This window comes from Hippopotamus amphibius, chromosome 2, assembly GCF_030028045.1.
Source record: "Hippopotamus amphibius kiboko isolate mHipAmp2 chromosome 2, mHipAmp2.hap2, whole genome shotgun sequence".
NCBI lineage: Eukaryota > Metazoa > Chordata > Mammalia > Artiodactyla > Hippopotamidae > Hippopotamus > Hippopotamus amphibius.
In genome coordinates this window covers 14,688,265-14,713,085 of record NC_080187.1, presented here as the reverse complement: position 1 = coordinate 14,713,085, position 24,821 = coordinate 14,688,265, and the positions used below count along the sequence as shown (strand labels likewise).

The window sequence follows — 24,821 nt, the reverse complement described above, 5'->3', positions numbered from 1 at the left end:
TAGCACCTTTAATTCAATGGGGTCTATTGGAATAAAGTGTCTTGGCTGCATGTATACCTCACTCCCATCATTTTTAATGAAAATCATATTTCTTTCCTGAAGGATAAATAACTTTGTATGTTAATGCTGAAAATTGATGGCATTTTCCTTCAAGGGAGCATGTGGAATGTTGTATCTATATAATCCCTGTGTAAAGTTGTAGATCTTCCTAACTGATCATGTTTTCATAAAATGTCATGTTTAATGGAACTATATATTGAACTTTTGAACTTACCATAAGCAATCTCTGGTTTACATGCTGTTTCTTTTCTAGTATTTGCAGAGATTGTCAGATCCAATTCTGCCTCCATTTGTCCACAGTCAGCTGGATTTTGTGCAAAACAGTATGTTAGGTTTAATGTAAGGAACAGACACCTTTGGGAGTAAACACAGTTCTTTCTCATCAACCCTGAGACAATCTAATATAATCTTACAAATACCAGATTCCTAAGACCTGTCCATTTTCTCTACTTCCATAAAGTGAAACAGTATGTAAAGTAAAACAAACAGACAAACAAACAAAAACAAAATCTTGAACACGAGACTTATTCTTAGAATGGGTAGTCACTCCACATTCAGTTCTTTAGAAATATATATGCTTCATTGAAGAAAAGACGAAATTTTCCCATTTTGAGTATAATCAAAAGTCCCTTGGGGACTTCCCTGATGGCACAGTGGTTAAGAATCTGCCTGCCAATGCAGGGGACATGGGTTCGAGCCCTGGGCCAGGAGGATCCCACGTGCCACAGAGCGACTAAGACCATGAGCCACAACTACTGAGCCTGCGCTCTGGAGCCTGCGAGCCAGAACTACTGAGCCTGTGTGCTGCAGCTACGGAAGCCCGCATGTTCTAGGGCCCGTGCTCCACAACAAGAGAAGCCACCACAATGAGAAGCCCTCGCACCACAACAGAGTAGCCCCCGCTCTCCACAACTAGAGAAAGCCCAGGAAGTAACAAAGACCCAATCCCAGCCAAAAGTTTAAAAAAAAAAAAAAGAGTCCCTTGACGGAACCAAATTGATCAGTTGCTTGATTTATAGCTATAAGATGGAGCAATAATGACCTAAGAAACAAGTATATTTTAAGGATTTTGAAAAACAAAACAAAACCAACACCAACCCAGACCCTCAGGGTTGTTGATTATTGGTGAGTTCTGGGTCGGCCTGCCCGCAGCAATGAAGACCCAACGCAGCCAGAAATAAATACATCTTAAAAATTAAAAATAATTAAAAAATAAAAAGACCAGGTGGAAAGTAAGACTTTCACATCATGTTATCCTTCTGATATCCAATAACCACCTGGATGGCGTTGCTCCATCACTGTACAGTAGGAGTTATTGGGTTGCTCTGGAGCTGTGGAGGAGTAGCTTTACCGTGCTCAAGGAACGAGCTTTCAATCAGATGAGATGACACCTCTACTCTGAGAAAGGAGAGTTTGTCAAACAGCTTCCCCCAGATTAGCCCCAGACTATGAGTGGTTGCTTTTCAACAAGCACGCAGTCTAAACACATTAAACAAAGTTTACCTTCGACACATTTGCATGTTACTCCTTCACAGACTTTCTGAAGTTTGGTATGAGATACACTATAAAACATGGTGCACTGTTTATCTGTGGCAACGAAAGTGCAGTTAGAAGAGGTGGCTGGATGAACGCACAACAATTTACCCATCAAATGAGTCTCTCCCACGGGGCCTTGGAGACCACCTGTTCCAAACCTTCTTTTTGCAGCTGAGTCCCAAGGAAGTTAAATTATGAACTGCCTGTCCTAACATGGGCCCCTCTACCCTCAAAATATTCTCTTTCTGTGCTTGACATTTTACTCTTCAATATTCATTTCTTATAATGAAAACATTTGGTGCTTCAATGATGAGAGGAAATAAATTATGTTACATGAGAGTCTATTGGAAGAATTGTAATTGGTAATTATTTATGCTGGAGAAGAAAAGAAACTACATATTTATATAGTTTCTTTTTTCTTTTCTGTCACTCAAGCAGAAGAGAGGTTACGTTCTATATGATTTCAAAAGTAAAACTAGATTGAATGGGTCTCAGAGTTTGGTTCACTTTAAGAATTTTGTAACAAGTAGAACTGTCCGAAGTGAAGTCTTCTCTCTTGTGAACCAAAGGGCTCTCCAATCACTTAATATTCTCAGAAGTGGCTGAATGATTGAATGTGGGGGTCATTCATTCAACATTTATCGATACACATTATGTACCTGACACTGTGTTAGAGACTGGGGTACAAGGATGGAAACATTTTGTCTGGGGTTGTGGAGAAAGACATGCAAATAAATAATAACAATGCAATGTGGCAACTGCTATAACAGAGCCCTCTGCAGAATGTGAGGAGAACATAGATGGACAAGAAGCTGATTTTAGGAGGACTAAAAAATAGTACATTAAATGGGCTTCTCTAAAAAAGAGAGATGCAATGAAAACTAAAAGTGAACACCAAAGATAAACTTAAGGCAAAGAATTTAAGTTGGGAGCAGTCTAATCCAGTTATTCTAAACATAAAGAAACTGAGGACCAGAGAGGTGAAATGATTTGTTCAATGTTAATGCAGTGGTTGTTAGTCCAAGTGGGGAATGTTTGTGAGGAGCGAGTCCTGAGGGAAGCAATACATAAAATCTGCAGGCCTCTACTGCATTGCTACAGGTTCTGTGATGAATACAAAGCAGTCCTCTGAAGAAAGTTTAGAGTTGATTACCTGGTCTGTGGTACTCGTACACGGTGAAGGTAGCTGGACTCAGAAACCCAACCTGAAAAAGTTCAACTATCCGGAATCGAACACAAAGGAACTCATCAGAAGGGATCTGTTTGACAAATTCAAGGTTTAAGAAAATTATGGGAGAGGAGAGACTCACAATGTTTTAGGCTGCAAATTTTGAAGAGTAATAATAAATGAAGAATGTTGAGAGGTGGAACTTACTGAATTCAGTTGCAGAATAACATGTCCATCTTTGATTTCATAATCAGTTAATAGTTGATCCACCCCTTCCACAAGCTAAGGGAACAAAGAGAAAAGCTCAAATTTAATTTCACGACCTTTTTGTTTAAATGCATTCACCCAGTGATGGAATGTTAGGTCATGGGGTTGTAACCCACTATTTAAAGACACTGCAGAGCAGCTCCTCCTCTTGAAAAAGTCTGAACATGTCATCACATGCACTCACATTTTCAGACCATGCAAGTATATGTCCTTATTCACTTTGAAAAATAAAAACTTAGGTAGATTGTTGGTTTGAAAAGAATATTCTAGGTAATTCTATGAAAGTGACATATTAGAATGAATGGAAATAGCTTGGTTTGTAAAATAATGCAATAAATAAAAGCAAGTATCTATAACAATATTTAAAAGAAAACATTTACAGCTTTTAAGTCTTCTGGGTTTGCGTTGACTCCAGTGGGCAAAGATATATCCATCACTGCATGAGAGGACCCAGAGGATGATTCTCCACTGCTGACCTTGTAGCTAAAACAAATTAGAGATTAGGAAAAAAATAAATGGGTAAGATTCTTTAAGAAAAGACCCTGTTCCTTGGTAGGCTTTAACTTTCTAATCTGAGTCTCCAATTATTTGCTTCTTTACGATGTATATGCTGCAATTTCTGAATTTTAGAGACGCGAGAGACCTCAGAGTCATCTATTCCAACTCTTTATTCACTTGACCGGTAATCTCAATGGACCACCATTCTGGAGTTGGAAGAGATTATAAAAGCCATTCAGTCCAAGCTCCTAATTAGCTAGTTGAGGAAACTGAGGATGAGATTAAGGTATTTGTTCAAGATGACATGGCTAGTTCACCTCAGAGCTGTATAAGTCTCTTGATTCTCATCCTAGTTCTTTTTCTAGTGGAGAATATTCAAAGAAGAAAATTAATTGTATATTGGAAAGAGACTCAATAAGCATGCTCAGGAAAAGACTGGAAGGAAACACACTAAAATGTTAGCAGTTACTTTCTCTGGATGATGAGGTTATAAGTGATTATCTCTTTTCCATGATTTTCTCTATTTTCTAAAATTTTCATAGTAGATATTTTATTTAAAAAATGTTTCAAGGACTATCCTTTGTCTAGGAATTGTGCTTGCAGGAAAGCTGAGGAGAAAGGCAAAGGGGATAAAATGGGAGATTTGGTTTATCTTGTTTTTGTTTTTCTGGTATGAGAGAAAAGAATATTGAAGTGGGGAATTAGGAAATTTGGGTTTTATCCCAGTTCTGCTGAGGGATTTCCACAAATTATTTTTCCTTTCTAGAGCTCATTTTCTTATTTGTAAAATTAACTCCGAAGAAGTATAAACTCATGTTTTAAATTTATCTTTATAATCCCAAGGCTTCATTTTGAGAGGCAGAGAGGCCTGTTGCTACAATTAACCAGTGTTAGAATACTTAAAAAAGGAGCAGGCTGGTGGGGTGGGGACTGGACTGGAGTGTGGGTCTGCAAAGGTTGAGTTTTAGATTCTAGTCTCATCTTAAGATGTGGTCTCCCACATCTTAGCTGGACATTTGAGAGTAGAGTTTGGGAGAGCAGTCAGAATTAAAGGAAGAGCCTGGGGAGACAGCTTCATAAAGGGGAAAATGAACTGATCTCACCCAAAGGAATAAGTATAAGTGAAATGGGAGGTATTATTTGAATTAGTGAAGTGGCGAAGGACCTTTTTTCTGCAATCATATCTTATCGAGCATACATAAAGCAGACCCTGTTAGAAGGTTTAGATGTCATATTTGCCATAAAAATTTAAATATTATAAAATTTCTGGCTTATAAAAATTTAACCCCATTCTTCACCAAATTAACAATTTAGAACAAAATATAAGGCAACCTGGAACTGAAATATGACATCCAGCATCTCCCCGATTGGATGGGTGAGTGTCACTAGAAGCAGAGAACGCTGGCTCACAGATGCAAATACTCTGTCAACAGGATGGAAAAGGGCCTCCTGAGTGGAAAGTGTCTATGAAAAGTTGCTGGAGCCTTGATGACTGGTTGCCATGGTGACTGTTTCAACGGTGGAACAGAAACCTTCCTTTTAAGAAGCCCTTTGCCTGCTGCCAAAGACAGCAATCTTTCCCAAAGGCATTTTGTTCCAAGAGAAGGACAGAAATGAAATCCTTTTTTCTTTTCTTATGAATACAACAGAGAAGTTGTAAAAAGCTAAATACACAAAAGAGACCCTCTGAACGTAGAAATTGTGTGCTGGCATTTTTTTAATCAGGAGAGAGTATATTTGCAGGCAAAGAACTTCTCACATGAATAAGTACTACACAGTTACATTTGGAATTTATCCAACCTAACTTTAGCATCACAGAACCAAAAACATGTTCCACCTGGTTTTTTGAACATTCTGTTCCCAGTTTATAAAAACCAAAGGATAGAATACTCAATGTTACATCTCTGTTGCTTTCTTTTGTATATTAACAATCTGGAACTAGGCCTCCTGTCAATGAATTCAAATGAATAAGTTTTTGATGAGAGCCTTTTAATGTATAGCAGAGTTGTGGAACTACTCGAAAGCACTTTGGGATCGGATAGTCCAATATGCTGGCTTTACAGAAGAGGCCTGGAGAAGCAAGCTGATTTGCTGAAGATCACATGAGTACTTCATGGCAGAGGCTGCCCCACAGGTGTCTAGCTTCACTACCAGAGAGCCCTTGCGCCCACTCGGGGTGTCTCCCTATAGGTCCCACACATTGATTCTACCTTTGCCCAGAACAAGTTTGCGCATACCTCCCTATGACAGGTGCTATGGGTTTAAACAGTGATTACACCCTGTGCCCCAGAAGAGAGGTACCCAAGAGTGGGAATGGCAGGAAGGAAGCTGCCTGGGAAAGGGTGACCTTAACAGGACCTTAGGGAGTGTGGAAGGGTGTGTGAGGGGGAACAGAGGGCAGAGACTGGACAAGGAAGGGATTTTGAGTGGGCTAGCTAATAAAGGAATCCTGAGAAGAGAGTGATTGGGCCAGAGACCACAGATGAGGCTGAGAAATGCTGGGAAGGAGGTGGTGAGAAACAGTGTGCTATTCCTTAAGGTCAGTGGTCTCAGGTTACTCCAACTGAAGGAGGTGGTTTAGAAACTGGACTGGGCATCAGGGTCTGGGGTTTGAGGCCCTAGCTCTGCCTCTAACTCTGTGAGAATTTGGCTGGTTACTTCACCTCTTGGGGCCTCACTTTCTTTATTTCTAAAATAAGGGGATTACTATATCATTCCTAAAATCCTTTTCACCTCCAATCTATGACACAACTCTATGGAATTTCTAAGTTAGCCATGCTGAGTGCTTTGCATCATATGTGGTTGTAAGTAAAAACAGCAAAATACCAGCCAACTGTTGTTGAGAATAGGAAGATTTAAGGAAATAGAACAGAACACGAGGTACTAAGGAGTGGTAGAAAGAAGGAAGAAGTTCTAGTCCTGGCTCTGCCACTAACTGATTCTCTCTGGGTGATCACTAAGGTATATACCCTATTTTCAAAAACCTATATTTTCATAAACATTTTAGGATGATGACTTGGTAAGCAGAATAATGGCCCCCCAAATGTCCGTCTCTTAATTCCCTGAACCTGTGAATTTGTTACCTTCCATAGCAAAAGGGACTTGCAGGTGTGCTTAGGGTAAGGATCTTGATTATCTGGGGGAGCCCAATGTAATCACAGGGGTCTTTATAGGGGAAAGAAACCAGAGAGTCAGAGAAGGAGGTATGATGATGGAAGCAGGGGTCTGAGTCAGAAAGAGATACTGGAAGATGCTGTGCTGCTGGCTTTGAAGATGGAGGGAGGGGCCATATATCAAGGAAAGCAAATGCCTCAAATCTGGAAAAGGCAAGGACCTGGATTCTCCCCTAGCACCTCCAGAAGGAATGTGGTCCCAATAACACCTTGATTTTAGCACTTCTGACCTCCAGAATTATACAATAATGTATTTGGGTTAAGTCATTACATCTATGGTAAATTGTTGCTAGCAACAGTAGGAAAATAAGACAGTGGACAATTCAGGCTTTAGAGTTAGTCTGCTAAAGGTTCAGCATCTGTAGTTCTCATCCCTGGCTACCATTGGAAGAATCTCCAGGCGTGAGGCCGGACAGAGTTTTGCATAGTTCTAAAATCTCTCCAGCTGAATTCAGTGTGCAACCTGATTTGAGAACCATTGGCTGGCTGATAATGGCCAGGGATTTTGCTGGGTGAACATGCTTTTCCTAAGTAAAAGAGTGGGATCTGCTTCTGAGAAAATCTTTTGCTCTTTCTTTTCCTAATACTTATATATCACATCTCTACCTTTCTGGACAACAAATTCATGTTTTAGTGTTTGGATGAGAAAAAGGCCAAAAATGGGAGGGAAAGCTATGAGCAAAACCAAGCTGTTATGTACAGTAAGTAGCTATTTAAGAATACCTGCTATGCTCCACATTAAATAAGTGAACAATTTTGCATCTTCCAGACACTCTTATCATTCAAAAAGGTTGAGAAAAATAATGCTTGGGCAGAAGTGAGACCTTGGCATCTACTCTCCCCTTGGTGGAAACGGGCTCACCTGGCACACGCCACTATGCGCTTGTATTCCGAGCTGCTGTAGCTGGAGGCTGGCACACACAACAAACAAACAAGCAAATAAACAAAAATAAGAGCAAACCGTCTTTAGCTGTTTTGCAACATGTCAGAACAGAGTCATTAATGAGCAGGTCTCTGAACACACTTAAACATGGTTTGTGATTTGGAAGTTGGCACTTTTGATGATTTTAATGGGGATTTGTGGCCACTGACAATCCCACGAAGTCTTGACCTCATTAGAACAGTTCTCTAGGAGAAAAAGATGGCGGCGAAGTAGAGAGACGTGGAGTGCATCCCTCTCCACAGATGCATTGGGAATGCACGGAAGGACACAGTCATTCCCACAGAGAACCAGCTGAACACCAGCAGACGGCCTCGGACACCGGAAAGGGCTGCGGAGAACCTGACATAGCCGACTGAATATTCGTCTAATCCAATACTTGGACATTAGTCTGAGGCTTGGACAGTCTTCTATAAACACCTCTATCACCAGGACAAGCAACCCCAAAAGCTTGGACAACCATGAGGAAACAAAGAAACACCATGCAGGCAAAGGAGCAGGAAAAAAACCCACAAGACCAAATAAATGAGGAGGAAATAGGAAAAATGCCTGAAAAAGAATTTAGAGTAATGATAGTAAAAATGATACAAAATCTCGATAACAAATTAGAGAAAGTACAAGAAACAGTTCATAAGAACTCAGAAAAACAAACAGCAATGGATAACAAAATAACTGAAATTAAAAATACTCTAGATGCTCTAACCAGCAGAATGACTGAGGCAGAAGAACGAATAAGTGAGTTGGAAGATAGAATGGAAGAAATAAACGCCACAGAGCAGGAAAAAGATAAAAAAATAAAAAGACTAGAAGACAGCCTCAGAGACCTCAGTGATAACCTTAAACGTACCAACATTCGAATTATAGGCATCCCAGAAGAAGAAGAAAACAAGAAAGGGTCTGTGAAAATATTTGAAGAGGTTCTAGTGGAAAACTTCCCCAACATGGGAAAGGAAATAATTCACCAAGTCCAAGAAGCACAGAGAGTCCCATACAGAATAAACCCAAGGAGAAATACACCAAGACACATATTAATCAAACTAACAACAATTCAACACAAAGAAAAAATATTAAAAGCAGCAAGAGAAAAGCAACAAACAACATATAAGGGAAAACCCATCAGGATAACAGCTGACCTTTCTACAGAAACTCTGCAGGCCAGAAGGGAATGGCAGGATATCCTGAAAGTCCTGAAAGAGAGAAACCTACAGCCAAGAATACTTTACCCAGCAAGAATCTCATTCAGATTTGAGGGAGAAATCAAAAGCTTTCCAGACAAGCAAAAGTTAAGAGAATTCAGCACCACCAAACCAGCCTTACAACAAGTGCTAAAGGAACTTCTCTAAGTAGGAAACACAAGAAAAGGAAAACACCTACAAATACAAACCCAAAACAATTAAGAAAATGGTCATTGGAACACACATGTCAATAATCACTTTAAATGTCAATGGATTAAATGCTCCAACCAAAAGACACAGACTGGCTGAATGGATACAAAAACAAGACCCTTCTATATGCTGCCTACAAGAAACCCACCTCAGACCAAGGGATACATATAGACTGAAAGTGAAGGGATGGAAAAAGATATTCCATGCAAATGGAAGTCAAAAGAAAGCTGGAGTAGCAATACTCATATCAGACAAATTAGACTTGAAAGTAAAGACTATTAAAAGAGACAAGGAAGGGCACTACATAATGATCAAGGGATCCATCCAAGAAGAACATATCACAATGGTAAATATCTATGCCCCCAATATAGGAGCACCTCAATACATAAGGCAAATGCTAACAGCTATAAAAGGGGACATCGACAGTAACACAATTATAGTGGGAGACTTGAACACCCCACTTACATCAATGGACAGATCATCCAAACAGAAAATAAATAAAGACACACAAGCTTTAAATGACACATTAGACCATCTCGACTTAATTGATATTTATAGGACATTCCATCCAAAAACGACAGACTACACTTTCTTCTCAAGTGCACACGGAACATTTTCCAGGATAGATCACATCTTGGGTCACAAATCAAACCTCAGCAAATTCAAGAAAATTGAAATCATATCAAGCATCTTCTCAGACCACAACGCCATGAGACTAGATATCAATTACAGGAAAAAAACTGCAAAAAATACAAACACATGGAGGCTAAACAATTCACTCTTAAACAACCAAGGAATCACTACAGAAATCAAAGAGGAAATCAAAAAGTATCTAGAAACAAATGACAACGAAAACACAACAACCCAAAACCTATGGGACGCAGCAAAAGCAGTTCTAAGAGGGAAGTTTATAGCAATACAGTCCTACCTTAAGAAACAAGAAAATGATCGAATAAACAACCTAACCTTACACCTCAAACAACTAGAGAAAGAAGAACAAAGAAACCCCAAAGTGAGCAGAAGGAAAGAAATCGTAAAGATCAGAGCAGAAATAAATGAAAAAGAAAGGAAAGAAACCATAAGAAAAATAAATAAAACTAAAAGCTGGTTCTTTGAGAAGATTAACAAAATTGATAAACCATTAGCCAGACTCATCAAGAAAAAAAGGGAGAAGATGCAAATCAACAGAATTAGAAATGAAAAAGGAGAAGTCACAACGGACACCTCAGAAATACAAAACATCATGAGAGACTACTACAAGCAACTATATGCCAATCAATTGGATAACCTGGAAGAAATGGATACATTCTTAGAAAAATACAATCTTCCAAGACTGAACCAGGAAGAAATAGAAACCATGAACAGACCAATCACAAGTACAGAAATTGAGGCAGTGATTAAAAATCTCCCAACACACAAAAGCCCAGGACCAGATGGATTCACAGGCGAATTCTATCAAACATTTCGAGAAGAGTTAACACCTATCCTTCTCAAACTCTTCCAAAATATTGCAGAAGGCGGAGCACTCCCAAACTCATTCTATGAGGCTACCATCACCCTGATACCAAAACCAGGCAAAGATGTCACAACAAAAGAAAACTACAGACCAATATCACTGATGAATATAGATGCAAAAATCCTCAACAAAATACTAGCTAACAGACTGCAACAGCACATTAAAAAAATCATACACCACGATCAAGTGGGGTTTATCCCTGGGATGCAAGGATTCTTCAATATACGCAAATCAATCAACGTGATACATCATATCAACAAATTGAAGGATAAAAACCATATGATCATTTCAATAGATGCAGAAAAAGCTTTTGACAAAGTTCAACATCCATTTATGATAAAAGCTCTCCAGAAAATGGGCATAGAAGGAAATTACCTCAACATCATAAAAGCCATATATGACAAACCAAAAGCCAACATTGTTCTCAATGGAGAAAAACTGGAAGAATTCCCTCTAAGAACAGGAACAAGACAAGGGTGTCCACTCTCACCACTGTTATTCAACATAGTTTTGGAAGTGTTAGCCACAGCAATCAGAGAAGAAAAAGAAATTAAAGGAATCCAAATTGGAAAAGAAGAAGTAAAATTATCACTCTTTGCAGATGACATGATACTATATATAGAAAACCCTAAAGACTCTACCAGAAAACTGCTAGCACTCATTGATGAGTTTAGTAAAGTAGCAGGATACAAAATTAATGCACAGAAATCTCTTGCATTCCTATACACTAACAACGGAAGAGCAGAAAGAGAAATTAAGGAAACTCTCCCATTCACCATTGCAACCAAAAGAATAAAATACCTAGGAATAAACCTGCCTAAGGAGGCAAAAGATCTGTATGCAGAAAACTTTAAGACGTTGATGAAAGAAATCAAAGATGACATAAACAGATGGAGGGATATACCATGTTCCTGGATTGGAAGAATCAACATCGTGAAAATGACTGTACTACCCAAAGCAATTTACAGATTTAATGCAATCCCGATCAGATTGCCAATGGCATTTTTCACAGAACTAGAGCAAGAAATCTTACGATTTGTATGGAAACGCAAAAGACCCCGAATAGCCAAAGCAATCTTGAGAAGGAAAAATGGAGTTGGTGGAATCAGGCTTCCTGACTTCAAACTATACTACAAGGCCATAGTGATCAAGACAGTATGGTACTGGCACAAAAATAGAAAGGAAGATCAATGGAACAGAATAGAGAACTCAGAAGTAAGCCCAAACACATATGGGCACCTTATCTTTGACAAAGGAGGCACGAGTATACAATGGAAAAAAGACAGCCTCTTCAATAAGTGGTGCTGGGAAAATTGGACAGCAACATGTAAAAGAATGAAATTAGAACACTTCCTAACACCATACACAAAAATAAACTCCAAATGGATTAAAGACCTACATATAAGGCCAGATACTATCAAACTCCTAGAGGAAAACATAGGCAGAACACTCTTTGACATACATCAAAGCAACATCCTTTTTGACCCACCTCCTAGAATCATGGAAATAAAATCAAGAATAAACGAATGGGACCTCACGAAACTTAAAAGCTTTTGCACAGCAAAGGAAACCATAAACAAGACTAAAAGGCAACCTTCAGAATGGGAAAAAATAATTGCCTATGAAACAACGGACAAAGGATTAACCTCCAAAATATACAAGCAGCTCATGCAGCTTCATACCAAAAAAGCAAATAACCCAATCCACAAATGGGCAGAAGACCTAAATAGACATTTCTCCAAAGAAGACATACAGATGGCCAACAAACACATGAAAAGATGCTCAACATCACTCATCATCAGAGAAATGCAAGTCAAAGCCACAATGAGGTATCACCTCACACCAATCAGAATGGCCATCATCACAAAGTCTGGAAACAACAAATGTTGGAGAGGGTGTGGAGAAAAGGGAACTCTCCTGCACTGTTGGTGGGACTGTAAGTTGGTACAGCCACTATGGAAAACAATTTGGAGGTTCCTTAAAAAACTACAAATAGAACTACCATATGATCCAGTCATCCCACTCCTGGGCATATACCCAAAGAAAACCATAATCCCAAAAGAAACTTGTACCATAATGTTTATTGCAGCACTCTTTACAATAGCCAGGACATGGAAGCAACCTAAATGCCCATCAACAAATGAATGGATACAGAAGATGTGGCATATATATACAATGGAATATTACTCAGCTATAAAAAGGGATGAGATGGAGCTATATGTAATGAGGTGGATAGAACTACAATCTGTCATACAGAGTGAAGTAAGTCAGAAAGAGAAAGAAAAATATTGTATGCTAACTCACATATACGGAATCTAAAAATGGTACTGATGAACTCAGTGACAAGAACAGGGAAGCAGATACAGGGAATGGACTGGAGAACTCGAGGTATGGGAGGGGGCGGGGGGTGAAGGGGAAACTGAGAAGAAGCGGGAGAGTAGTACAGACATATATATACTACCAACTGTAAAATAGTCAGTGGGAAGTTGTTGTATAACAAAGGGAGTCCAACTCGAGGATGGAAGATGCCTTAGAGGACTGGGGCAGGGAGGGTGGGGGGGAATCGAGGTGGGGGCGTCAAGGAAGGGAGGGAATATGGGGATATGTGTATAAAAACAGTTGATTGAACCTGGTGTACCCCCCAAAAAAATAAAATAAAATAATAAAATAAAAAAAAAAAAAAAAAAAGAACAGTTCTCTGCTCTCCAAAAACTTTTAATTTAAGGAAGGAGTCATCTAAGATAAATATGTGTTTGGTAACGTGTCTGGGGGAGGTAGCAGGGGGAAAGAGCCTGGATTTGTTGGTTGTTGGAAATTTACTGCAGGAACAGACCTTTGAGCCACAAACAGAAGCTATCAGGGCAAAGGAACAGCACACACCCTGATCCCAGGGCCACGGGTAAAGGAGAACTGGGGTGTACAAGTGGCCTTGCTTCTGGACTGCGAGGGAAGAAGCAACCCATCAGAAGAGGGATGTGAGGGTCACAAGTAGAAAAAAAGACAGGTACATTAAGAAAGAATCATAAGTCCTGGAGAGACCAAGTTGAAGATAGAGGCAGAGAAATGTGTATTTGAAAGATTCCCTGGGATGCAGAAAGGGTAAGGGATGGAAGCCCAACAGAGTGATGAGAGAAATTCAGGGCCCAGGAATGGAAGGCTGACGCAAAAGTAACAGAAATTCAAGATTCTGAAATTAGACCCTTCTGTGGCTTTACAGCTGGGTACATTCTTGATGTGGACCATTTTTAAAAGTCTTTATTGAATTTGTTACAATATTGCTTCTGTTTTATGTTTTGGTTTTTTGGCTATGAGGCATGTGGGATCTTAGTTCCCCAACCAGGGATCAAACCCGCACCCCTTGCATTGGAGGGTGAGGTCTTAACCACTGGACCGGCAGGGAAGTCCCACAGCTAGTTACATTCTTTAAAGCAATTTTTAGTCAAAACAATTTCTGGATCAATAGTGGATACATTTAGCTTAGATATTGTTATTTAATATCAATTCCCAACTATTATTGAGTTACCTCTATTATAATAAATGGCAGTTATGTTTATTCAGATGTCAACTTGTTAAAGAATTTGAATAAGAATTTCTTTTTTTTTTTGATTTAGCATGTTTTTCCTAATTAGGAAAGCTCTTTGGCATTCTTCATGCTTAGCCAAAATTATAGTGTAAATCATGCTGTTTTACCTTCAATTTCCTGGGTTTCAATTTTCAAATGGAAGCTGCAAATTTCCTCAGAGGTACTGGTTTTGTGAACCACGGTTTTTACCTGTTTTGGGACAAGTAAACAAGAAGATTCTGTTTAAAATGGGGAGTGGAAAAGGTATTATGGTGGTGCTGTGGCTGGGAATGCGATGCTTGAAGTATTTTCACTACCCAGTGCAAATGGTGTACATTAAAGACCCATTTTCCCAGCAACTGGACTTTCAGCAAACTCCACAACTTGAAACATAGCTGAGAAGCCCAAAGTAAGCAAAGAACGATCTCTGTCCAGGCAGAAGCTTGGTCCAAATCCCACACAGTCAAATCTGAGCACCTCAACCTACAGGAAAGTTTTTAAGACTTTCAACCTTGTGCCTGTACACTCTAATTTTACACAGAACACCACAAGGTCATGAAGCATGGTTTTCTCCAGGCCACAAACCACTGTGGTAACAACAAATTATAGGTGTGTGCGTAAGAGCAGGGGTGCTGCCAGAAGTAGGTATAGTGAGAGCCACCAGAAGTGACAGAAAAGTGGACCATCCACCTCTCCACCCTCATGCAATCTTTTTTTTTTTTTTTTTGACACACGGGCTTAGCTGCTCCGCGGCATGTGGGATCTTCCTGGAGCTGGGATCGAACCCGTGACCTCTGCATTGGCAGGTGGATTCTCAACCACTGCGCCACCTAGGAAGCCCCATCATGCAATCTTATGAACAGTCTTTGAACGAATAAATGTATTAAAAATGAGCACACAATTAACTAATCAATAGAATGTTAATTTATGCTCAGAATACATAGTTTATTTTATTTTAGGCATTTGGCAGTTATAAGTTTTTGTAAGCTGTTCATGTGTGTCCATGTGGTCTCTGGTTAAAAATAGAAGAAACTTAAGCCCTTATATATATACATCAATCCCCAACAATGCTGAATAAATGAGGTGAGACTATGTTACTAACCACAGCATCCATGTATATATACGTGTGAGTTTATACATACATACACGTCACATGTGTGTGTATATATATACACATAAAAATTATTTGTCTCTCTATAATTATATATATATATAATTTCCACAAATACAAAGACTACATACATATAAAGATTAATAAAGCCATTTTCAAAAAGAAATTGTGGGGACAGCTACCAAGGTAGCTAGAAAGAATGATAAATGACTCTTACCTTAGTCATGGTTACCCAAGCTCAGATTTCTGTAGCTTTGTGGCAAAGTCCCTAACTTTCTTTTATATTATTTAGTACAAGCTGACACACAACCCCAAACCCCAAATAAATCGGCTCTCCCTGAAATACTCACATGCACTGTAGCCAAGCCATTGTTTTCTCCGCTACTTAGGACAATGAGGTCATCATTGAGAGGCACCTGGAAATATTTTTGCATTCAGTATTATTTCTCATGCTTATTTACTTTGCACAAACACAGATTTGTAGGCTGTGGACAGTAAGAACTATTTCCAGTTATTTGTATGTTTAAATATAACTTAAAATAATCTAAAATGTGGTAATTAGGAAAATATATATTAGCACCTGTATACCAACTACTGTCGATACAGAACGTAGTTATTTCAACGTGTCTTTTTCTTTGGGAAATTTTCATCAGCCATCAAGGTTTTCATCTTTAAAAATCTGGTGGCAGCAATGGACATGGGGCAGGTTGTGGGGAGACCTGCGGACCATTTCCAATTTGGCCACAGTCTGCATGTGTGACCAGGGTCAGTTGGAACCACTGGTAGATTCCCAAATGTGTCTTCTCTCTTACTCTGCTGCCAAACCTTTGTGTGTGCTGTTCTCTATATCTGGAATGTTCTTCCCTTTTCTTCACCTGGCTAACTCCTTCTGATTCTTCCAGATTTAACCTGCCCACCTGGATGCATTTGACAAACTCCTCCTAGCTCTCAGCCTGGCTTAGGAGGCTTCCCTCCCATCCTTCCATGTTCCTTGCAAAGATCTTATTTTTTACTGTTTGTTTAAATGACTGTCTCCTCTACAGTATGAGGGTTCTGTGTGCTTTACTTTTAGATCCCAGTGCCCAGGACAGAGCAGGCACCCCTGCTTAGCACATAGTGGGTAATTATCCTCATTGTATGTTTAAGGAGTGAATGGTTACATTTTTAAAAGAAGGATGTAACAGGTGACTTCAAAGGTCCAATCCAGTTGTTAAATATTCTAAAAAAAATCCTTTCTTTACCTCTACTGGTCTCCCAAGGAAATTCTTCTCTGTCATCTTATAATGGTAGAGGTCACCTTTATGCTTGTAAGAAACTTTGATATCCATATTCAACTGGAGTTTTTTAACCAGGAGTGAATACTCTGTCAGTCCTTCGATGGCATTAATTGTATCCTATCAACAATCAGCAAGGCATAAAAATAAGTTTGCTTATTTATGTACTCCCCGTTTACAAATACCCTTTCTTATGAGAAAGTGAATCAGCACTGCCTGGAGATGAAACTCTAGCTGACTGAGTGTAACTGGTTAAGGGTCCCCGGGTGGAGGTGGAAGGAAGATCTCTCCCTCCCCCAGTAAGGATGCTGCTGTTAGCAGGGACGGCAAGGCAGTGTGGCCTCACATCCGGGTTCTCCACGTGTCCTGAGCACGTGACCTCAGGCAAGTCGCTCTTTGCAGAATGCCTCCAACTCCTCGCATGACTGTGTATCTCTTTCCCATCCTTAAGTCTCAACTTAAATATTCCCAGTGTGAAGCCATAAAGAAGCTCTCCCTCCTCATTATTCTGTTTTAATGATCTTCCCTTCTGCCCTTTAGAGCATTCATCTCAATTGGTAATATTTTTATGTAGAGTTTATCATTGGCCTCCCCCACTGCAATGTAAGATTCATGGGGGCAAGTAGTATATCTTTCTTGACATCCATTACATTTAGTAGGTACACACATGGTAGCTATTCAGCAAGTATTTTTTGAAGGAATAAATGGATGAACTTAATTTTTCTGGATCTCATCTTCATCTACAAAATTAGGAAATGTGGCTGGATCAGAGACAGCAAATCCATGGCTACCCTCTCTGCCCATGTCCACACAGCCAGTGCTAATCAGCGTGGCCCTCTTTTCTCCAAGCCTCCAGTGGTACCCATTATGAAACCGTTTGCCTCCCTGGACTAAATGATCATTAATGTCACCCTGAAGGATCTCTCTAGCTCTAAATTCTATATACATATACACATACACTCCATCATTGTCCAAGCATCCAGGGAACAGGGAAGATGCTAACATTTGAGATAAACTTGACTGTAGATGTACACTATACAACTACATATAGTTATAATGTAAAATGACATACTCAAATGAGTTTACATTGGTAGATAGATAAATATGCTAATCATCAGTATTCCTCTCACTTTTTATTTAGTTTTGTGGAAGGGAACATCAGTACCCTTGTTTGCATGGAGGCCACTGTCTCTTACATAGGATTTAATATAATTGTCGATAACCCTCCTAGCCTTTCATGGTAATTAAGGATCATAAAGGAAGTACTGGGCTTAGAGTCAGGAGAGGTGAGTTCTGATTTTGGCTCTGCCACTAACTCCCTGAATGAACTTCCTGGGGCTGACTTCCTCCTCTGTATAAAAGGCTGTCAATGCAGATATCTATTAGGGTCCTTGATTCTAGTCATTTACTCATATCTTTGGTGTGCTCATTTAATGAAGGCGTGTGGAATGTGTGGTGCGGGAGGCACTAAAAATATCTCCAGGAGGATGGAACAAGAGAGAGAAACATTACCTGGGTCGAATAAAAGCCACCTCCATACCTCTGCTCTTCTGATAGCCATTTGATGATTGGATTAACATAATTCATGTCTTTCAAGCTCAGACTGGTAAGTAAGGCATAGGCTGTGATTTCCACCATACGTGCTGTACCAGTATTAGGTGCAGAACTGTCTTTCTGTTGAAGATCATCTTTCCAAAAACGATAAATGGGTGGATTACCTGAACATCAACAAATCACACTGGTAAATATGATGGAAAGTGTGAATTTGGCATAACAATTCGAGCAGGTTTCTAGAAGTTTCTTCTGGTAGTGGTCCTCTGGTTTCCAAAAGTTTCTTACTCTTCTGTAAGAAGAACTTTCTCAAGGTGACCAATACAAACAAGATCCCTTAATACACGGCTGTTTTAACCTATAATGGAAAATAATCTAAAAAAGAATATATATATATTGAATATAGGATATTGAATATAGTTCCTTGTGCTATACAGTAGGACCTTGTTGTTTATCCATTCTATATATAATAACTTGCATCTGCTAACCCCAACTACCCACTCCATCCCTCCCACATCACCTCCCCCGCCAATATTTTGATGTATCTGTTTACAACTCAATTACCTAATTTGCATGACTTTGGACAAAATGTTTTCCCTCACTCTTGGAGGCTGTATTTGTAATGAAAGTTTTGGTTTTTAAAGATACTTCCAGCACAAACATTATTTGAATTAAGTTCCCTTCTAGCTCTTAAATTCTATGATTTTATGATTCATTTCTTATAATACCCAAGACATTTCTTTTGTGTTATTTAAAAAGTATTATATGAGTGGTTTTGAGGTATATGTTAAGATTCAGTCATTTTAAAAAGATGACAAAAGTCAAATCTTGTAGATGGTGATAAACCTTATGTAAGAGTTATTAAACTTTTAGAAAACCTCAGTCAGGAGAGGGCTCAGAAGTGCCCAGCCATGCTGGTGCTGGTCTAGGCACTTTGGCCAATGACCACTGCTCCTCTCTGTTTCTTTACTCTTGACCCATAGGAAGCAATATCTTTACTCTTCAAAATGAAATATGTACTTTGTAGTCAACCTGGTACAATACAAGCCAGGTCATGCCATCTTCTGGGGCTCACACTGGCCCCCGTAGCAACTTGATGCAAATGAGACTCAGGCACTCCTTGCTCCGGGTAGGAGCCAATCCAAACCAGGGTGCATGGCTTGGCGAGCAGAGCACAGGGTGGATTTCAGCCTTAATTCGCCCACTTGCTTTGGTGCTTTGTACATTGCACAGCTGTATACAGGAATCCTGCACAGCTCCGGTAACGACCTCCAAGGGCCTACATGGCACTCCCTCCCCCTTTCTTTCCCTGACATCACTTCTTACCCTCATCTCACTCCTCTCCAGACATACTGGCCTCCTTGCCTTTCTTGGAGCACCAGGCATGATCCTAACTCAGGCATTTGCAAAGCTGTTTCTCCACCAGGAAACACCCTTCCAGAGAGCCACTGGCTTGTCTCCTCACCTCCTTCAGGTCTTGACTCAAATACCATCTTATCAGTGAGCCTTAAGCCTGATCACCCTGTTTAAAATTACAACCCACCCCCTCGCCCTGTCTCCCTTCCCTGCTTCATTTTTCTTCATATCAGTCTTCACTAACTGATTCAGTATATAAAATGTTTTAGCTTTTTATCGTGTTTGTCTCTCCCTAACGAGAATGTAAGTTTCATGAAGGCCTGGATTGTTTTTTTTTTTTTCATCTGTTGTTTTATCTCCAGAGCCTAGAACAGTGCCTGGTGCATAGGAGGTATTCAATACACATTTGTTGAATTAAGGAATGAATAAATACGTGCTGAATGAGTGACTAAATAAATTACATTGTATTGTGATGATTTGTTCCTTGAGGGGAGGGATTGTGTCTAACTCCACTTTGCATGCTGCCGCCCCTTCCCCAAATTAGCAGATGCTACATGTTTAGTAGACGCTTGCCGAATACCTGTCAGGAACAAGTCATACCTTTAACCAAAGCTTCCTTCTTCAGGGCTGAGACAATCGGACGAAGCCGTGGGTGTGCTTTATCTCCCAGGGAAAGAGCATAAGCAGCAATGGCCAGTGTTAAAGTACTCCGGGCTGAGAGGGTATTTTCAAGCAGAAAGGCGTCAGCTTTAGTTACAGCTGTGCTGACTTTCTGGAGACAAGAGCAGAAGATACCTAAGTTTCTTTGTCAAGCATTGACTTATCAACTGGTGGGAACTACCCCCACGTTGCACCGCCCTGGGGCAGGCAAGATGAAGGGTGGAAAGAGAAATGACCTAATAGAGATGGATGGTATCTCCCTGAAGCAAATCCTTCTGGGAGAAGGAGCAGAGTGTAACCTGGAAAGTGAAAAATGAGATTGTCCAAATTGGGTTAAGTTTTTGCTTCTGAACCCTCCCTTTCTCAGCAGAGGATTTTCCACTGAGTTTCTGCTTCCCATGTCAGATGTGGCCTCCAGGAAGAAGACACACCAAGTATAGACATGGCTTTCTCCATTCCCCCCAGCATAGCTGAAACAGATTCACATTTTCAAAAGGAGTTTTACTAACTAAAACCATCAGCAGCAGAAAAAAGAACCAAGCTGTCAAGGTACTTTTTGATCCTAAGGATTCCTGGGAAAACAGTCTCTATGACGTTGTCCTGAGACAACTACAATAGTTATTTTGGAGAAGTGGACGAGGAGGCAGCATGGTGTGACACTGCTGACACCTTGCCAGGCACCTTCTTTCCCAGCACCACCTGTCTCTCACTCACGCACCACCAGGCACTGCCAACCGCTCCTTGTTGATTATTTTGTCTCGCTGAATACACACACACACATACACACACACACACAAAACAACTCTCTTGAACTAAACTGAAAAATTATTTTGTATTGTGGTTCGAGTCCTAGCAATCCCCTTGGGTTTTTCCATCTTGGTTCTGTCTGCCGGTTTGAAGGACATGTCTAATTTACTTCCTGGATCAGGGTCTCATTTCTATTAAGCTTTGGAATTGTCTATGTTGATTCACTTAAGTGGATCCTCTCCTTTCTCCCTTCAGCTTCCGAGCTAATGAAACAGCACAACCCAAGGCAGCACACGTGGTACGAGGTTCCCGCCGCAGTTCTCTGGTACGGAGTACTTCAGCACTCTGTGTTCCAGGTTATAGAACAGTCACGTACACGGCATAAGATTTAGCCGAGCTAAGAGTAGGAAGCCGGGGACATGGGGTTGTTTTCTCATCACAGTCAGAAGTTATCTGTTCTAATCAAAGCTCTACCATTCAGTAGCCTGTGACACGGGACAATTAAATGCACTTTTCCTACAGGCCTCAGTTTTCTAAACTGTCAACGAGTGGGTTGGGCTAGATGTTCTCTAGTATCTATCATAGTTCTGAAATCCTTAACTTCTGGAGTTAAAGTTATTTTCAAGCCCCCCCCAACCCCAGTCCCCCCAAGAATATGGTACAGAAAAAGACCTTGGGTGTTGACGAAAGAAAACTCTTACCTCCAGAGGGCATATATCAAAGGCCTTTCTGATTCCAATCACAGCAAAGGCTGTAAGATATAAGGTCTTCTCTCGGGCTTCAATAGGCAAGGTACCCTAAAAATAAGCAGTGTTTAAAAAGGAGAGTGAACTGGTGTCTTTAAAGTGAAATGACCTGGCTCTAATCTCCACTTTGGGCCTATTCTTCCTCTCTCCCTTGTGAAAGTTCACCCTATCCTTCAAGACCCTGTTAACATGCCACCTCCTCTGCGAAGCACTCTTCTGCCTCTGTTCTCCCACATTTTCTCCTCTTAGGGCAGTGATGCTCCAATGCAATGCTTCTAAGACCTTCCAGAAGTGACCTTTACTTTCCTCTCCAGCTTTATTTTGTGCCACTCACCCCCTAGACTTCTCGGCTCCAGCTCTTTGAACGAACAACCCTCTCTCTACTTCAAGATAATGCCTGTTAGGCATGCTGTTTGCTCCCCAGGAACACTTTGCCTGCCTCCCTCCTACCTAGCTCCCAGAAACCTGGTCAACTCATTTCCTCAACTCCCTCAATCTAGGTTAGCGCTCCCGCTTTCGAAGAAACTGTATTTCCCTTTTCTTAACATGAGTCACACACTTGAAATCACTTAATGTCTGGCTTCTCTGCGAGACTGTAACCTCCATGGCCTCAGTGACCACACCTGTTTTGTTCATTGTTATGTCCCTACCAGGTAGCACTTTGTACACATTCAACACATATTTATTGAATAAATAAATGAACACACACACTTACATATTGATTAGAGTTATTAGTATTTATATCCCACTTTCCCTATCAGTGTGTGAGCTCCTCTGTGACAGGGATACTCTCTGGTACATCCTTCCCACTCTTCCTCCCACATGTGCCCCAAATAGGCCCTTGCATGTTTTAGGTGCTCAGTGAATGGCTGTTGAATGGATACGAATAGATGGATGGATGGGTGGGATCTTAAAAAAAAATTGTAGTATTTTACTCTTCAAATAGCACCTAGATGATGTCAGTTGCCCCCATTTCTTGTGGGAGTCCTAATTGGTCATAATTATGGGACCCCTGTCGCCAGGCAGGCCACTTGTGTCTGATATGAAAGGGATTGGTTTGGGGCAGGCAAAATAAATAAATAAATAAAAGCTGTTGGATCCTAAAAAATACATTCTAGGAATAGAAGATGTTGTAGCAGTATTTTGGAGAGATTTTGTAATTCAAGCATTTAAGTGGATTCCAATCTCAAACAACACTTTGTTGTATTTTTTAATAAACTGACTCTAATCCCCTTTCTAACAGAGTATAAATAGGATCCCTTCCATCTTTCACAACAACATCTTGCAGTCTTGACTTATAAGAAGGCTCTGAAGTTCAAGTGCAGATTGCATACCAAGTGCACGTGGACAAATTAGCACATTTTACCCTGAGATCACTAGCACTTGTGCCCTGTGACCCACTAATGCCTGTTACACCAGATGTCCAAGGTCTCACTCTTCTGAACTTTCCTGAATTGTCTGAAGAGCAGAATGAGAAGACCTTTCAAATTCTTTGCCTGTACGCAAGAGAAGTTTCTTGCAGGATTGCATATATTTTCCCCTCTCTTTTTCATTCTTCTAAAACGGATGAGAACACAATTCAAACTTGTAAATAACACTATTGCTCACCTGTGCATTTGGTTTCCTTACCTGTAATTTTATTGGTTGATAGTTGGAATTTTCCTTGAATGATCCATTTTCTAGTTGACAATTCTCGACCAGCCACAATAAAGAATTACAAATTGAATTTTGGTTCTGATCTACATATTTACTTACTTGTCCAAGTACTCTTAAAGCAAAAGCTGTTAACCTTTGAGACAAAATCAGATAAATAAACATTTAGACATCGAATCCCTTTTGGCTTTCAACTTGAAGTATGTTTTAGCTCATACTGTGTTTATTTTTTTTAAAGGTTTTTTTTAAATTAATTTATTTTATTGGCTGTGTTGGTCTTTTTTGCTGTGCGTGGGCTTTCTTTTTAGTTGCAGTGAGTGGGGGCTACTCTTCGTTGTGGAGCACAGGCTCTAGGCGTGTGGGCTTCAGTAGTTGCAGCACATGGGCTCAATAGTTGTGGCTCACAGGCTCTAAAGCGCAGGCTCAATAGTTGTGGCGCATGGGCTTAGTTGCTCTGTGGCATGTGGGATCTTCCTGGAGCAGGGATCAAACCCGTGTCCCCTGCATTGGCAGGTGGATTCTCAACCACTGAGCCACCTAGGAAGCCTGTGTTTATTCTTGAAAAGAAGATAACATTTTAAAACACACAATTCCAAAGTAGGTTGTTACCATTCACAAGGGCAGGGAAGATTTCAGGAAGATCTCCAAAAACAATCAAATGTGAGCCGCACATCTTCTGTGACTGCAACATTGTTAGCCTGCACACAAGCTGAAAATTGATGCCCAATGATAAAAAAATTATTCTCTAAAGTTAAAGACAATAGTGTCAAAACAAATAGTTTTGTGTTGTAGCACTGACTCATGAACATGAGATATGAAGGAGCAAAATCATAAAATTCTACACTTGATCTTAGCCAAAAGGCCAGGAAGCGATATAAAATTCTAGATTATACAATTTGTACAAGCTATCTGATCTAAACTGCCCTCCGAGGTCTGAATTCCCTTCCCCAGCATCCATGGGAGTGTTCATCTTGCTTACCCTTGAGCCATGCAATTGACGCAGAACTCACCACCTCCCAAGGAAGTGTTAATTATTATGATTACTTAGTCAAAAAGCAAGTTCAGTCTCTACTAGTGTCTCTCAAAGAGTATCAGAGGGGATCCACTTTATGACCCCATGTGTCCCTTATGCCTTGTTTCCTCCCCTCCGATTCCTTCACTCAGCAGCCAAGGAGGCAGAAGCCCTTGAGACTCAGGCTACTTGACTGTCTCCCTCACTTTAAAATTTTGTTTTTCTTTTCATTTTTTAAAGGAATATTATTCTTTGTACTTTTTGTATGTTCCCTATATTTCTAAAAAAAAAAAAGGTTTTTTTGGAAAGTATTCAGGTATTGGCCATTTTCTTCTATGTGTGTGTGTGTATATATATATACATATATATATCCCAAGGAACTCATGGAGTTGGGTCTAGGGTGGTTGGGTCCAAGCATTTCTATGTTTCTGGCTGAACATTATCCACTCAGTCTTGCCCAGAATCTTGAGAGGCTCTGGGGATTTCCTGAGAGGCTATTGCATCTTCTCAAGGGAATTTCTGTTTTCCAGGCGCTTAGTTTCCAGCTCCTGCTGTGGTGGTTTCCAGTCTGCATTGACTCCCACTCCCTGCATTCTGGGTGTTATC

The 24,821-nt window shown here is 40.2% G+C and overlaps 1 protein-coding gene and 1 pseudogene across 1 annotated transcript in view; both read right to left on the bottom strand.

Annotated features, from left to right (window-relative positions):
• Positions 1-24,821, bottom strand: part of LOC130846158 (complement C5-like) — a 91,527-nt gene that overhangs the window by 7,804 nt on the left and 58,902 nt on the right. Inside the window, exons 26-38 of the mRNA XM_057724211.1 lie at positions 23,180-23,339; positions 21,506-21,601; positions 19,998-20,169; positions 18,003-18,208; positions 16,458-16,610; positions 15,567-15,632; positions 14,234-14,315; positions 7,565-7,613; positions 3,412-3,514; positions 2,972-3,046; positions 2,750-2,855; positions 1,564-1,647; positions 275-364 (exon numbers count right to left, since the gene is read on the bottom strand). Of these exons, the coding sequence (XP_057580194.1) occupies positions 275-364; positions 1,564-1,647; positions 2,750-2,855; positions 2,972-3,046; positions 3,412-3,514; positions 7,565-7,613; positions 14,234-14,315; positions 15,567-15,632; positions 16,458-16,610; positions 18,003-18,208; positions 19,998-20,169; positions 21,506-21,601; positions 23,180-23,339 (1,442 nt within the window). The remainder of the gene's footprint in view (positions 1-274; positions 365-1,563; positions 1,648-2,749; positions 2,856-2,971; positions 3,047-3,411; positions 3,515-7,564; positions 7,614-14,233; positions 14,316-15,566; positions 15,633-16,457; positions 16,611-18,002; positions 18,209-19,997; positions 20,170-21,505; positions 21,602-23,179; positions 23,340-24,821) is intronic.
• Positions 23,964-24,077, bottom strand: LOC130847492 (U2 spliceosomal RNA; annotated as a pseudogene).